This window comes from Chamaea fasciata, unplaced genomic scaffold (genome assembly GCF_029207755.1).
Source record: "Chamaea fasciata isolate MVZ Bird 193981 ecotype frontalis unplaced genomic scaffold, bChaFas1.0.hap1 SCAF_12, whole genome shotgun sequence".
In the NCBI taxonomy this organism is placed as follows: domain Eukaryota; kingdom Metazoa; phylum Chordata; class Aves; order Passeriformes; family Sylviidae; genus Chamaea; species Chamaea fasciata.
In genome coordinates, this window is record NW_027094097.1 from 8,779,511 (window position 1) to 8,795,989 (window position 16,479).

At 47.9% G+C, this 16,479-nt stretch overlaps 1 protein-coding gene across 2 annotated transcripts in view; it reads left to right on the forward strand.

Moving 5' to 3' along the window:
- The window catches only part of GNAO1 (G protein subunit alpha o1), a 143,157-nt gene that overhangs the window by 123,087 nt on the left and 3,591 nt on the right, over positions 1–16,479 (forward strand). The window contains exons 7-8 of one of the 2 annotated variants that reach the window (XM_066194389.1): positions 2,989–3,142; positions 7,159–13,406. In XM_066194389.1, the coding sequence (XP_066050486.1) occupies positions 2,989–3,142; positions 7,159–7,346 (342 nt within the window). In that variant the 3' untranslated portion in view covers positions 7,347–13,406. Of the gene's footprint in view, positions 1–2,988; positions 3,143–7,158; positions 13,407–16,218; positions 16,373–16,479 lie in introns of those variants that run through there. The other variant, XM_066194388.1, reaches the window with a different exon arrangement.

Below are 16,479 nucleotides of genomic sequence, written 5' to 3' on the forward strand. Positions count from 1 at the left end.
GCTTGTGTCCATGCGTGGGCTCCCAGAAGCCCTCCTGGGATGCAACAACATTTCCCATATGGCATCCAGGTATGACAACAGAAGCATCTGTGCCTGCTCACCAGAATATTGCTCTGCACCTTTGCCACACACAGAAAGCAATTTATGGCTTTTGAATAATGTCATCTTCTGGCTTTGGAATAATGTCATCTTCTCTTTAGTGGTGGGGAAGGAAAAGGTGGATTTTAAGACCAAAACATTTCCCACATAAGTAAGGATGAGTGGGCAGAGTAGTTCATTTTGTTTACTTGTCTGACTGGCAAAGCTGAAGGAAAAATCAACTTGTAGAGATCAGAAAGGCAGGTCAGACATCCTTAGGAAGCTTTGAACCTTGTTTCTGGAATCTGAAAAGAATAGAGGTCATTTAGTGTAACCCTCATGTTGTAGTGGGATGTATTGGTTTGTGCTGTGCGTATATGATTCTGTGATTCTATATTCTGGTTACCACTGTACACTAAGAGTCACTATTTCTTGGAAAAACGGTCTCATCTCCTAACATTCATTAATGCAAATTGTTCAAACTGGATAAGAGAAGTAGGAGGACTTCTGTAGGATCCTTACAGTCCCACAACTGTAGAACAGTTGGCTTCACCTAACCATGAAGCCCAGCTCAGAAGTCCTTAGCTTCTGTTTCTTAGACAAACCCGATGCCACCTGTGGTGCTCCCCATGCCATGAAGAGCAGTCTCACCCCTCTGCTCTCCACCAGGGCTGTGCAGTGTGGCAGGTGTGGCACGAGGCTGCCCAGATGGCTGATGGCTGCTGCGGATGAGCTGTGGGTTTAGCCCACAAGCAGTGTTCACGTGTTTCTCCATGTTTTTAGTTTAAATCAGCAAGGATGATAAAAATGTAATTTAAAATGTTTTGGGAGGGACCCTGCTTAAAAAAATGGTTAATTGTATTTGCTTTCTGTTCCCCTGACCACCCTCCACTTCATTCTCTCCCCCCGAAGGCTGTGAGTATCCAAGAATCTCCTGCATAAAACCTTTGTACGCCAGGTTTCTATGTGGTTACAATTTTGGCACCACAAGTAGCAAAGAGGAGCATTGCTCCAGGGTACTAGTCAATACCAAATGGGTTAGCAAAAAACAGCCCACAGGCGCAGGATGATCCAGATAAGCAACATGTTGCAACTGAGACCCAGTGAGCAAATGCATTTTTTCATTCTTACATGATCGCATTGTCCCCGTCTGTCGGATGGGGAAATGTGCGGTCATCCAAGACAGGGCATGGCAAATCACACGTGCCCTGCTTCACTCTGGGCTGGATCAGATGTTTCTTTCATCCACAGAGCCTCTTCTGGCTATATAAAACACTTAGTAGACATGAAAGCATATCAATGACAAGGAATGTGTTAATCAGTGAAGTGCTGGCCTCAACTTTATGCCAGCACAGGTGTGAAATGGAGTGGGAGAGGGGTGAAGGCCCCCGGCTGACTCGTGTACCATTCCACATTCCCAAATCCAAGGCTGGGGGCAACAGGACATGCTGCACCCACCCCAAAAAACTCTCCAGTAACAAACCCGTGCAGCCCCGTTCTCTCCAGTGTCTCTGTGGTGATGGCTGGACCAGTTTCTTACTTTTTCACTGGCGGGTTTGGGGAGTGCTGTTCTAAGGAGACCCCGCTGGGAAAAGCCGAGGAGCCGGTCTGGTCTGTACCATGCTTTGCCTTTGATAACCCCCTGACTCTTGGGTGTGCTTCGTCCTCACCGCGCCTGCTCTCTGCGCTACCCGGCTCCCGGCTGAGAGACGGCCACGCGACCGGCGTGCGCGCTCCGGCGTCGGCCTCGGCGCCAAACGTCGCCAGCCTCGGCACCTCCACAGCTTTTCCTCGGCCGTCTGACCTTATCTAGCCAAACAAAGGCCAAAAAATGAGCATTTGAGAGACCAACCAAATTTGGCAGGTATGAAGCTTCTCTTGAACCGAGAAAAAAAAAAAAAAAAAAAAAAAAAGAAAAAACGAATTGAGAGTTGAAAGCAGCAGGGAACATGACACTTGGTTGACTTTGCCGTGAGCTCTTTCCACCACCATAAACCCATGTGGCGGACTTTGCAACTCCCTAACTGGTCTGGTTTTTCAATTCCTCTTATGTCTCTCCTTTTCTGTGTCCTTTTTTTGCATGACCTATAACCAAAAAGCTGACTTCTCACTGTGTGTACATATGGATGTATGGCTCTTCTGCTAATCTTCTAGAGGCATGAGCTAACACCAGTGGTAGCTGCCTGACTTCTAGTCTGGTTGTTCTTAAATTTCTCTGTTATGTTTTTCCTTTTTATACTATTCTCTCTTCCTTTTTCACTTTTTTTCCTCTCTGCGAGACACTTTCTGTTGAGCCATCTTCCAAGAGAACTAAAATTTAAAAGTTTAAAAATTAAAAGCCCAACAACAGACAACACTAAACAAAATAACAAAACCAGGCAAAGGTCACGGCAAGGTCATTTCCAAAATTATGTCACCTTGATGTCTGCTTCCAACTCTAGATTAATTCAAGGATCTACCAGTCCTTGGTTAATGTATCCAAACAGTTGTGTGCCGCACACATTCGACAGTGGAAAAAACATTTTACAAAAATTATTGAAAATGTTTTAGAAAATCTGCATGAGCTGCACCGACACAAAAATCTGATCAAAGGGCAAAAATAATTCTTCATCCATGCATGGTGCATGATGATTTCTATGAGCTGGGATCCTGTAAATTAATGTTATGTAAAATCAAACAGCTCTGTATTGTTAAATGCCCTTAAGTTACTAATTGTCTGTCAAATGTAATAGGGACTGCATCTGTGTATGTATATGTTCAGCTGTATGTATACATAAATTTATTATGTATATTGTAGATTTTCTTTTTTGTTGCTTTCCTCCTTAATTTAGTTGTTTTAGATTTCCCTACATGTTGAATGTCCCTGGGTCGCTGGCTTTGGCCTGATGTGATCTTTCCTTTCTATTGCAGAACCGCATGCATGAATCTCTGAAGCTTTTTGACAGCATCTGCAACAACAAATGGTTCACAGATACATCTATCATCCTGTTTCTAAACAAGAAGGACATATTTGAGGAGAAAATTAAGAAATCACCACTGAGTATCTGCTTTCCTGAGTACACAGGTAATGAGAAATGTGGCTGTACAGGAGTGCTTAGCAAAGGGACCACAGAGCTCTCCCCAGCCAGGCTGGTGCTGTAGTGTGTCACAGGCAATGAGGCTAAAGATGCAGAGCTAGAGCTCCCATTGCCTTCACTACAGGTTTTATTTCAGTAAGGGCCAAAGGATCACCCCCACCATGGTCCACTTAAAGCAGGACCATGACTTGACCCAAGTTCTTTGCTGGCAAAGGGCCACCACCACTGATTCAGGTGTCAGATCTCCACCTCACCACTGGGTTTGATGCCAAGCCAGCATCTGCAGGTGTGGGGCCACTCTGCACTCCACAAACCCATGTGCACTGGTTGCCTGTGTCACACAGGATCATGGACCTTCTTGCAGGTCTCTCAGAAAGGTGCAGTGAGTGTAATGGGTGACTGGTCTCCAGGAGACCAACACACGGGCTTTGTTAGGCTATCCACAGCTGGAGTACAGCTTTGTTCTTTCAAACCCAACCATGCTCCCTTACGGCCACAAGAAGAATCCCTCTGCAGTTTCTGGACACTTTTCCACTTCCAGGCACTGCGGGGTTATAGAATCATCATGATCCTGGAAACACTCATGTCCAAGCTGGATGGGGCTCTCAGCAACCTGACCTGGTTGAAGATGTCCCTGCTCACTGCAGGGGGCTTGGATTAGATGACCTTCCAACCCAAACCATTCCTTGATTCCATGATCAGCCCTCCAGTATGCAGACAGCAGGTCACACAGCTTGGCTAATTCAGCTCAAGCAATACATTTTCATCACATTAGTTGAAAAGTCCCCAGTTTTGGTCTCGGGTTTGCCAGCCTCAAGTATCTGGACATGAAAACACTTCCAGTTAAATGCAGGTAGAAAACAAGGTGTTTCATATTCTGATCTTCCCACACCTCTTAACCCATAGTGCAGGCAGAGGAGAGCCACAGTGAGCCATGCCCTGAGCTTGGCTGGGGAGAAGGAGGCCTTGGTGATCCGTGGAGTTGAGAGCAGGAGCTCTGGGATGGGCAGTGTGCAAGAAGCCCCCACTCCTGCTGCCTGGCATCTGACCCGCTAATGATGGGAATACATCAGCCATGCAAAGGCTGCAGCTGCACCCCGCTGCTTCCCTCTGCATCTCGCCAGCTTCCACAAACCCTCATTACCATTCTGAGATGGCACAAAAATAAACTTTTATCGTCATGAATTATTTAAACTCACCGGAGACATCCAGACGAATCAAGCCGACAGACAGAGAAGCCAATCTCTTTGTCAGGAAACACAGTTGTGAACCCGGAGCACCAGGAGTGTCACAGTTCTGGGCAGGCCAACAAATTATTAACCAGAGCTTCTTATCTCTGAGCACTTGATTTTTCACTGCGAGTAGACAAAAGTGATCTCTCATTGCTGCTTTGGGCTGAATGATCTGTGGCCATGGAGCTGAATAACTCCAGCTGAATTCAGAACATCTGCAGGTTTCCTCTCCAGGGAAGATTTTGGTGTTTGTCACTACCAGCACATTTCAGCCATCTAGTCATCTGCTTGGTCCAGACAGAACCAACATGTTCCAAACATATTTGTCTGGAAAGATCTGATCATGGAAATTTCAGTCTTTACAGCTGAGCTCACAATAATGCTTACCCCAAATTTTCCTGGTTGCAAATTAGATTGCTGCTTTTGGATGGCTTGTAGAGCAGCTCATCACCATCTTCTTTATAGCAGTGCTTCTATATACTGGATGGTTTCTGTCAGGTCCTCTTCGCTTCCCTTTTCTCAGTGAAGCAAACCTTTACCTCTCACTCCTTCCTGATCACATTTTGTGCACCTGGTTTTAGAGATCTTCTCTGTCGTCTCTCAGAAACCTCAGTCTGAAATAACATTCTTACAGAACCCCTGATGTCAGAGACACTAGAACAAGAAGGAATGTGATCTTAGAAATTCCTTCCCAAGCTATCCCAGCCCAAGAGGGAAGTTCAGTGGAGGGAGGCAGACATTCATACACATGAAACTGAGCTCTTGGCTGATTAAACAGACGAAAACAAAGCTTCTGTCTGGAGCACTGCAGCCACAAGTGAACCAAACCAGTCTTCCCCAAGTCTCAGGGGAACCCAAAGGTGCTGTAAATTCCTTCAAGATGCTTTTCTGGAAGCTGGGAGTTCTCACAATGTCAGAGACCCTCAACAGATCTCCTGTCTCTCTTGTGCGGTCAGAGAGGGCAGGAAGTCTGACTGCTGAAGGTCCTTTTAGTGATCCAACAGGGACCTGAGGTGAGGAGTTATCTCACCCCCACGGGTTCAGCCATGCTGTTACGAGTTAGCTGTGCTAACATTCAGCCCAGGCTTTAGACCCCAGCACACACTTCAGGCTGCTCGCCCCTGCTTTGCTGGCCACAGCCCACAGGATGAAACCCTTGTGGCCTCATGAAAAAGCAACATCATTAGAATGTTGCCCTGGAGTTAGAAAGAATTATTTGATAAAAGCCTATAAACTGAACAAGCAGACTTTCAACATCACAAGTAGGTTCCACAAAATGCTTTTAATGAAATGAAATTTCTGATGTCCATTAGTTCTCCTGACAGGGAATTATTAGAAGACTGCATCCACAAATTTGCCTGCTGTTTGCTGGAGCACTGTTTCCATCCCCTTAATTCAGTCATGCTTTTAACTAATCCACAATACTTAGTAAAGCAGCAGCAGAATCCACGGCTTGATTTAAACCAAGCTGGCATTAGTGATTCCCTGCTCTTGTAGACAGAATCAAGCATCTAAATCCTCATGTCTTTGAACAACCAACTTCCTGTTCATAAAATACCCTCCTGGTTGTGCTCAGCATGTGGAACTGATTCTTTACGCAGCTCTTCATGCAAGAATCTGCTCCCAAAAAAAAACTTGCTTTTCTTGCTTCATACTTATTCTCAAGTCCTATGGTCTTCATGAACTTGTGTCTTCAACTAGCAGTGCATGTGTGTGCAAGTGGGATTTCCCCAAGCAGCTGCCTTCCACCACAGCACATCTCCAGCCCCAGTAAGCTTCTCTGTAGCAAATAACAGCATTTCCCAACAGTAAAGCATCGTGAAGAGAAAGGGACCCAAAAGCAAGAGCAGTGTTACTGTTGTGGAGCGTTTTGGGGGTCAGGCAGTGCCTGGCAGTACTGGGAGCTGCAATCCAGGCCAGCCAGAGCCTTCATCAGCCTTTAGGAGGTGCCCAAGTGGAGCCATGTGCGTGAGCAGAGCTGGCCAGAGGAGAAAGGATCTACTCATTTGCATGACTCCTTCTAAACTTTTTTTAACACTAAATTTGAGGATTAATGAGGTTTGGCACAGTTATCTCTATATATCAAAACAAGAAACTCCTCACAGTGGGATTTTAGTCATGGCTGTAGAAGAGAGAACTGCAATCTCAATTCCCTTACCAAAAAAAAAAAAAAAAAAAAAAAGAGGGGAGGACATTCTGTATCAATCTTTTTGTTGGGTTTTGGGGTTGTTTTTTTTGAGAAAAGCCCATTTTGCCCTGTAACAGAGGCTGGATCTTTTCATGTCCCTTTTTCTTACTGATTTAGGGAAAGGAGGACACAGCTACCAATACTGCCCTCAATTCATGTTAACTCTTCCATCAAAAACTGAAGCTTTAGTGAAAAAAAAATCTAAAAGAAGGAAAAAAGCTAAGCCTTTTCCCTAGGTCAAGCGCTTGCTGCATTTCTGGCAGGTTTCTTCTCTTTTTTGTCACCATGATGTGGAATTTCTTCCATCATAGCCTGTTTAACACTCAGCTCCCTCATTCATTTCATCTCTATAGACTATAAACAGCAACTCAGAATAAAAATACAGCTGAGCTGACAGTCAGGGAGCATCTCCTGCCTGGCAGCAATCCTGGCTGGTAAGAGTGCCCATCCCTGAGATGGAGAGAGGGCACCTGGGCTGCAGCAGCCCCACACAGCTCCCCACATCCGCACAACGGGATGGGGATTCCAAGTCATGGGGCTGCTTTAACCCACTCTTTTTCCTTTGCTCTCGGCTGTCCCGCAGGCCCCAACGCTTTCACGGAGGCGGTGGCATACATCCAGACTCAGTATGAGAGCAAGAACAAGTCGGCCAACAAGGAGATCTACACTCACATCACCTGCGCCACCGACACCAACAACATCCAGTTCGTCTTCGACGCTGTCACGGATGTCATCATCGCCAACAACCTGCGGGGCTGTGGACTCTACTAAACTCCCCGGAATATCCTCCAGTCCCGCGGACAGGTCCTCCCTTTCCTTGTTTATTCCTCCTCAGAAGATGACAAGGAAGAAATACATAATTCCCTCCTCCTGTCCCAGAAAACTCTGCAGCAAGTTCTGCTTTCCCCAGACCCATTTAATTTTGGTTCGTTTTTCGTTCATCCCCTTGCTGCCCCGTTCTACTCCTCCGTTCCAATCACAGTGTTGTGCAGGGAGCTAACGCATTTCCCACGAAGTGCATTTCAACTGCCAAAAGACAAAAATACTTCAGTTCTAAAGAGAGGAAAAAAATCAAAGCCTTAAAATACTGGTCAGGAGCAGTGTAGTTTGGAACCAAAACTTTTTTTTTGCCTTGAAAATTAAGGGATATTGTTAATTCCTCTGGTTATTTGCCTTTTTTTTTAAACACTCTTCCTTTGGGAAAGTGCTAAATACAGCCTGATCATTTAGAAGATCCCTTACAGCTCCAGTTCTGACCCCAAAGCTGGAGGGTTTGGTGTTGAATGCAGCCACCATAGCTCGGATTTGTACATTCTCCTTTTTTCCAGACAGCTATTTGAACAAGTAAAACAGCCATATCAAGTTCTGCTGGTGTCTGAGTAACAGGGACACAGTAACAAAGCCTACTAAGCCTTGTCTAAAATCATTCATTACTGGTAGCAGTTTTACCTCAAGTTTTTCAAAATTAATGATAAAATTTATCTAGTGGTTGCTGTAACCCATTTCCGAGGCACTTCCGTGGAGGCCATGGAGACACTGGGCTGGCTGGGACCCCTGGAGTGTAGGCAGTGAAGATGCCCCGGGAATGGTGTCCCGATGGGGACTCCCCCCCTCAGTGGCATCCTGACAAGGAATCCAGCCTGGGGACCTTTCCCACAGCACCTCCTGGCCTTAGTGATTCAGCAGTGGTGATGCTCCTGCACACACGTGGCATCACTTTCCAAAATTCAGCCTTGAAATGCTGGGGTGCACGAAAAATATTTAGCCCTGGCTTCTTGTAGGCAGAGTCTGACCTTCAAGTGCCTGAGATGGGGAAAGGTGCTTTGGAAAACCTCCCTGTACCTGAGTGGCAGCAAAGTGTGCAAGAGTCTCGTGGCCCTTCATTGCCCTTTGGGCATCTAAACCCCTTGAGAAGCCCAGCCTCGTGCTTTAAGCCTCCTGGGCTGAGCACAAGCCAGTGGCTTTCCTGTGTCACCTCCTGCCTGAGCATCCCAGAGAGGCAGCTGCAGGGTTGGTCTCAGTCAGGGCATCTCTTTACCAGTATCTTTACTGAGATGGTTGGCTAACACTGGCAAGGGAGAGCTCAGGGAGCTGATTTGAGTCAAGTGATGGAGTAGGAAGGAAAAGTGCAAGGAAAGGAAGGAGGAAGGGCAGGGGAGAGCAGTGGGAAGGGCAAGGGTAGCACCCAGCACAGCAAAACTGGGGGCTCAGAGAGGACAAATGCAGGTGGGCTGGGGTACATGTGGCCACCACCAAGAACTCTGGATGCTGCTGAGTCGAAGGCAAAAGGGAATGTGAGAGGTGGGGTGTCACCTCTGTGGACATGGAGGGACTCTTAGAGTCTACCCCAAAAACTTGTTTGTTGTCTGGGTGAGACAACCACCTCTGAGGTCCCACTGGGGGCAGGTGGGCAATGTTGATCCCTGTCTTTTCTCTGCCTCTCCTAGAAGTCCATTATCTTGAAAATCATGAATCTTTGGAGGCTGGCCAGAAGTTCAACTGTCCTCTCTTGGGAGCCTTATCTAGGAGTGGCATTCAGGTCTCAGGAGGTCTCTTCAGGGCTGTAGTTGAGAGGGACAGTATCCCTTCTCACTGTGCTCATTTAGGAGAGATGGTGTGAGAGCAGCCCAGAGCAGCACAGCCCAAAGGGGAGGGCCAGGTGACTGTCAGTGTACAGGAGGCAGTGACAGAAACACATACGGTGGCACAGGAGGGAGAGGACAGTGGGAGAGGCTTAGGGAACGTTTTGGGAGAGAAGCTGCAGAAGGGAGACGAGGTAGATTAAGACAGCAGGGAGGATGGGAAGAGAAGGGCACCTGAGAGCCAGAGGAGAGTCCCCATCAGAGGCTGTGCTCTGCCAGGACAGTATTTGTGAGACATTTGTGACAAATCCCCAGCCAGGGATGTGAACACCCTGAGGCAAGCAGGAAAGGCGTGCAGAGGAAAACGAGGTGTCTGTCACCCATCCAACCAGCTACAGCCCAGCATGGCTGGTAACTGTCAGTAACCCCTAGAGAGAATTAAATGATGCATTTACTATTGTACAGCAAGGACCTGCTGCTGCTCTGCTGGGCACTAACAGCAATAACACAACTCCCTGCCTCCCCTGCTCTGGCACAAGCAAGCACCCACCTTTCTCTTCACCATCTCAGCCTTAAAATGCCTCCAATGACATCAGCTCCTGCAAAGAGCTGGCCAGCAAAGCCTCGCTGCTCCTCATGCCACAGCCCACCCACGCATCTGAGTCCCAGCAGTAACACCCAGCATCCACGCGGGTGTTGTGTCAAACCCAGGGCAGAAAAAACACACATTGGTTACGTTTGGTACCTAAGGTGTAACCACTGCACCCAGAGTGATGATGGCTGGTGCTGGCAGGGATGTAGGTCATTTATTAAGCTCTGTAAGAACAGTTTCATCAGAAGCACTGGAGTTTTGGAGATTTTCTGTTTGCATTCCTTGCTGTGAATGATGTTTTATCCAAGTAAATAAGTAACAGAAGCTGTTTCCAGGGAAGGCAGCACCATACCAAGGCTTTGTGAGCTCCCAGCATAAAGAACACAGGAATATTTTGGTAAAGACAAGTTAACTCCAGACTGCCAAATGCAGTCAAGTGGCCACTTTTACCTCTCTCCAGGCTGGATTCAGGTAACCCATTCCCAGCTTTGCCAGCTGGGAGGTCCAAGCCCCCTCTGCAGCTCCAGCTGGTCCCTGGCACGTTGGTAACCGTCAACAGCTGGTGCCCCATGGGGAGAAAATGGAGAAAAAGCAGAGGAAATGTTGCCACACAGAGCTTCTTCTTTCATTTTCTTTGGCATATTGTGTGTCTAAAGCTTCATCTCAGCTGCTGCTGCTGACATTCCCTCCCTCACACGAGTGTCATGAGGATTCACTGACAAATGCTGGAAACAGCCTTTGGAAAATGAAATGCTTCCAGTGTTAAACACCACTATTTCTCCCGCTTGATGGCCGTGTATAGATTTGTGTCTCCAGAGTGCCTGCCAAATTATTACTCACGGCTGCCTTCTGCATCCTCCAAAGCCCTTCCTGACAGATGTGCCTTCCACAGGCAATCTTTTGCCCCGTACTTTCTCTAAACACCAGCAATTCTTGCAGCAGTTGCCTAAAAAGTACTTTGAAATACATCTCCTGCTTTCAAAAGCCTTTTCTTAGCAGTCCCTTGAGCTTTGCAATGCCATACTCTGAATCCAGACCCTTGGAGAGCCAGAGCTGTGTTTCATTTGCAGTCTCCACGTAGCAGGGATGTTGCAACTGGTACAGCTGCATCAGAAATCCTACCGGGGCGTGGAGGATAGATTTAAAAGCACAAAATTGAAACAGCTATGTATACACCCTGCTGCCCTTCAAAGCTAATGTGGGAATTTGAAAAAAAAAAAAATAACACAAACAAAAAAACCCCCACCTTTTTGAGATGCAGAAGCAGAAGGTTTTTAACGACTCAGGTCACTGTTCCAGCAGCAGAAGCATCCAAGTGCTGTCAGCATTGAAAGTAGCATTAGCAACTCGTGATGAGCTTCAGACAGCAGCAAAAAGAAAGAAGGAAGCTCCCTGTCGGCTTGCTCCATAGTCAATGAGAGGGTCGGTTGTGGAGCCATGGGACCACAAAAATGCAAATAGCTTCTTTATTTAAACGACAATTTCAATGAAAGAGAGAAACCCGTACGAGGAGAGTGTTGCAGTGCTGCCGGGCGGAGCTGGGAGGAGCTGGGCTGGTTGGGAGAACGAGCAATAACCACGCACTGGGAAAGCACACACTAAAATACAGCCCCAGGCTACCAAAGGCAGTTTTTAATCTTGCATATAGGAATTGCACACGGTCTGGTTTTCACGGGGGGCCGGAGGAGCCCGGCGGAGCGGCAGGACAGCGCGGCCGCCCAGCGCGGCCATCTGTCCCCGCCGTCTGCGAGCGCGGAGCGCCCCCGCTGCCTGCCCGGCGCTCCCGCCGCGCCTGGAGCGGCACGGCCCCGCTGCCTGCCCGGCAGCGCTTGCAGCTACATCTCTCTCAGGAGTTTCTACCGGAATTAGCTCCTTGCCCTCAGCCAGCTTTCCTGGATGGCCGGCCAGCCTGTCCCTCCATGGAGGAGAGAGCAGCCTCAGGAGGAGCCTGCCAGGCCTCCTCTCTTGATGTGATTTTGTTTTACAGGACACTAAAAGTATTAATAAGGGCAGTCTTTAATGTATAGTAAAACATATCTGGTGGGTTTTATCTATCATGGCATGAGCCCAGTGCTGGCCTGCAAGGGAACAGACCTTGTTCTCAGTCCAGGAGTGCAATCTCCAAGAGGTCAGGATGTGACATAGAAGATGTCCTTTTGCCAGAAGGTCCCTGTGTGCCCAGCCTCACTGTGCAGCTCAACAAGGCAGACGTCGCCCCTGGGGGATTTGCAGACAGTGCTGGGAAAGGGACCAGCCCTGCAATGTTAGTTTGTGTGACATGTCCCAAGCTTTTTGTGGTCACAAAGTCTCCTGGAGCCAGGGAGAGTTGCTGAGTTCCTGGGAAGAAGGCTGACCGTCTGTCAAGTCAATTAGAGATGCTTAGTTGCAGTGGGCTTGGGTGTTTTCATGGTTTATCTTCAGGCTTACCACCAAAAACTCCCCAACCATTTCCAAGGAGACTAGAACACTCATTAGTGATCTGACACTGGACACATCAAGGTCAGTGGCAATGGTGTTACTGACCATCACCCTGGGCACCCAGACCCATCACCCACTTGCATCCCCAGTGCACACAGGAGAAAGCAGAGACGTGGTCCAAGTGGCACAAAATTGCAGACCACAGTCTTGCCTCTATCTCCGTGCAGGAAAGAGCAGGCAAACACACCCCAAGGCTCCCTGAGACTTGAGAGTACGGTGTCATTTCTGAGCTCCAGCACTGACACAAGATAATTGATGCTGACAGATATAGGTACGTGACCTATATAGTTATACTGAGAATGTGGCTATGGGAAGGGACTTTGCACAGGACCACTAACGACCCAGCCAGCAGCCTGGGAAATCTTTATTTGCGTGCAGACACAAGCAAGTTCAACCCTTAAACACCGATGCCTTAGTGAGAGGACCAAAGCCTCCAGCTGGCACCCTGCAGGCAGAGGGAAAGGGAGCTGGATTCAAGAAACAGCCCCATCTCCCCAAGAGGGCAGCTTTGTTCATGGAGACTGAGTGCAGTAGGCACAGGGAGGAGAGACCAGGAGAAGAGGCAGAGGGGCTGGCAGCTGGCTGGATGCTCACTGCCCCAGGCCCTCTTCCACCCAGTGTCTTGGAATTCAGATGCAGTGCTGACTGCAGTGCAGGCAAAGAGCTCCAGAGCTAAAGCTGCTGCTCCAGGTGGGGAGAGGAGATCATGGCAGGTAAAACATCATTTTCAGCAGTGCCTGAGTCTCACCAACTTTTCCAGTGCTGGACCCACCTGGTGGTGCTGGCCAAGCAGATAGGGTTGTTTAACCACCAGCCATGGCCCTGTTAATTAGCCCAGTCCCTAATTTGTGCTCCTCAGCCCTATTCCCCCACCTCCTTTTTCCCACTTCAGCTCGACAAGGGAAGAGTGACCATCACCCTGCCTCTGGGCTCCCCGCTCCCCGTCACATTTCCCAAAGGATCGCCGGAGGCCGTCACCATTCTCCTTTTGCTGGTTTCCCGCTGAATCATTTCTCCTGCATGTTTGATGGCCCAAACTGTATTAACTGTAATTTTGTACGAAGAGTGACTGTCCATTGGTTTAATAGAGCATTAGTTATTGTAATAATTTATTGGCTGTTGGTAATGTATTTATTAGTTACAAAATGTTAATAAAGTGCCAGCTCTTTTCTAGTGTGAGAGTGGTTTTATTGTGTCTCCCTTGAGTGCGTCCAGCTTCTCAAACTTCTTTAACCCTATGGCTGCTCCACAAACACTTGCACAACACACAGCACCAGCTGTCTGCCAGAGCCTCATCCTCCTGGAAATAAGGAATTTGAAAAGGATATAACCAAAAGAGACTCCATTTTATGTAAGTATTTGGCAGGATTCTTTTTCCTTTGCTCACCAGAGGCAGCAGCAGGGCAGAGCATCCTTGCTGCCCCACTGTTTCCTCCACCACATCAGTTACAAATCCTTCACAAGTCACAAGCTTTGCTTTTCCACTGTCTCTTTGTGCGAGCACAGAGTGAGAAGACCCATTGGTGGTTCAATTCAGTAAATGATGTGTTCTCCTCTTTGCAGTAGCACAAAACATGGAGCATCCCTTCCTCCCTTTAAAACAGTGCTTGAGCCGGTTTGTTCTTTTATGTTTAAACTAAAGATCTTCCATTATTTGGGGCATAATAAAGAAGTAAGGAACTTGAAGAAACCAAGAGAAAGTTTTCTATAAACCTCAGCAAAGGAAAATGAACCATTGCTCCCATTGACTTCACCAACTTCCAGTGATGTGGCTTCAGCTGGACTCATCTTCAGTCAGGAATTCCCTCATGGCCCATCCTATGAATCAGACAGAACTACAGGCCAGCCTTGAGAAAAGAAAATGGCTGAGAGGGAAAGGATTTTGATTTGTGTATTGATATTGGAGATTTTAACAACTTCTTCCCGGACACCATCCTGCTCAGATTCTGCCTGGGTGTTCAGGATCCTGAAGTCATCACGGTTATTTTGCCTGAATGGGAATTCTCATTTCCCTGGGCAAAAGCTTTATTTCAGCTGCTCTTTCACCAACACCATCACTTCTTTATTTAAATATAATTCATAAATAGGACAACACCAGAGATGAACAAGGAAAAGCCCATCCTGATACTCTCCATGAAAATCTCGAGACCCAGCAATTTTGCAACAAGCACAAGTCAAGAAGAAAGAACCACACATCCTTTTGTGGCAGTTTCTGGTTTCCCTATGAATAAGGCCTCTTTTTAATTTCAAGATAAGGATCAAATTGAAGTCCCGAGGCTTTGGAAAGCGCCTGCTTGGCATCCCCAGCTACTCTTTGTCAAGGAACCGACAGAGCAATCGCAAAGCCTTTCAAGATGCAATCAGACAGCTGCTAAATTTTGCATGCAAAAGCTACCGTTGAAGTGGAGCTAATAAAATGACTCACTAATAAAACATTCATGGAAAACTCCAAAATGTGTAATTGGGTCATCATTTCATTAGCAAACATATGTGTTCTCGCAAATCTTCGGTGAGTCCAGAGCCCCTTTCACTGTGCCTCCAAAAAAGGGGCTGTGGGGGAACATTGTGGGGGATGTTTGCTGCAGGAGGGTTCCCCACCCACTGCAGAGCCTCCTGTGTACATGGCTTTCCGTGAGATTTCCACGAGGCTTTTGTGAGCAGCTGTGCCCCCATGTGAGCTTGAGGCAGTGGAGCCAGAGCTGGGGGGCTCAGCCCCCAGCAGGGGTTACAGTGAGGGGCAGCAACTTGAGACTTCCCCAAGCCCTTGGTTTGCACCAGAAGCTCTGCAAGTTCAAGTAGAAACAAGGTGGGTACAAACAGTGAAAGGGACACAGGGACTTCCTGAAACGTCCCCAAAAGCTGTCCGTGGACTAGCAGGGAATGGCTTTCTGGTGATTCTAAGAGCAAGTTAATGATGGAGAAAATGCTTGGGAGCTCTTGGAGGGCCAGATCTGTCCTGTCCAGTGGCACCTTCATACTAACAGTGAGTGCATGCACCTGCATGGGAACACCTGCTCCGTGGGGCCCTGTGGCAGCTAATGGAGCACAGGACAACCTCACCTCACCTCCTCCTGCTCTGCTGTCTGCTCTCCACTTCTTAAGAAACTTTGGTAGCATAGGGGGGAAATGACTGCTTATGGGTTTTGTCCACATGTAAATGGAAAAAAAAAAAAAAAGGAAAAAAACTCCAACAAAATTACAACTTTTAGTAATTTACCCTTATGCTCCTACCAAAGCTTTTCCAAGCTTAAAGTCTCCTTGGAGCAGCTGCAAGCCCAGAATTCTCAGGAGAGTTGGGAAGTGGGCTGGCAGAGACACCTGTACTGGTTACCACCATGCAGGTTACCTCCTTGGAATTTCTTGGAAGCAACCAAGCCACCACAGGTATTTTCAAAGCTGAGCTGAAGATTTTTCCAGGGACAAGACCTGCCCCAACCTCTGGGCAATACCTTGGCGCTGTCTCCCTACAATGACACCACTCAGTGCCAAGTACCCTTCCAGGCAGGTCCATACGACCACCCTGGGATGGCCAAAGCCCCCTCCATCCCAGTCCCCATGCCCAGTGTGTCAGAGCTGTTGGCTGATGCTCTGTCCATCCTTTATTTGGCCTCTCCAAAGGATGCTTCAGGGGTGCCCAGTCCCTGAAGAGAGACAGGGCCCCTTCCCTCCTCCTTTGGTGAGGCAGGGGAAGAGCAAATTACTTTTTTCCTGCTCTTCCTTGAGGTTTCAAGTGTCTGCTCTGCCAGAGTGACCCGCAGGCATGTGGGGGAGGATCAGCTGCAGCCCTACACCTGCCCTGGCCTCCAGTCCAAGAGGAGCACAACACCCCACTTCCTCCACCTTTGTAACCAGCTCAAATTTACCACTGTCTTATTATAGAGATTTTTTTGCTTTCTAACCATTTCAATTCACAAAAATGTTCTCCTCTCCTCTAACTCTCTGTCTTTGCCTTCCTCTCTCCCCTCTCCTCCCTCTGTGCTCCCCTTTGCAGAACCGCATGCACGAATCTCTCATGCTCTTCGACTCCATCTGTAACAACAAATTCTTCATCGATACCTCCATCATTCTCTTCCTCAACAAGAAAGACCTATTTGCTGAGAAGATCAAGAAATCACCTCTGACCATCTGCTTCCCTGAGTACACAGGTAGGTCCTGGGGCTGACACGGCGCAGCCGCTGTGACGCCCACCCTGCGCCACCGGGGCTGGGGAGACAGAGGGGACAGGGTGCCTTTGGGGGGTGCAAAAGCACTG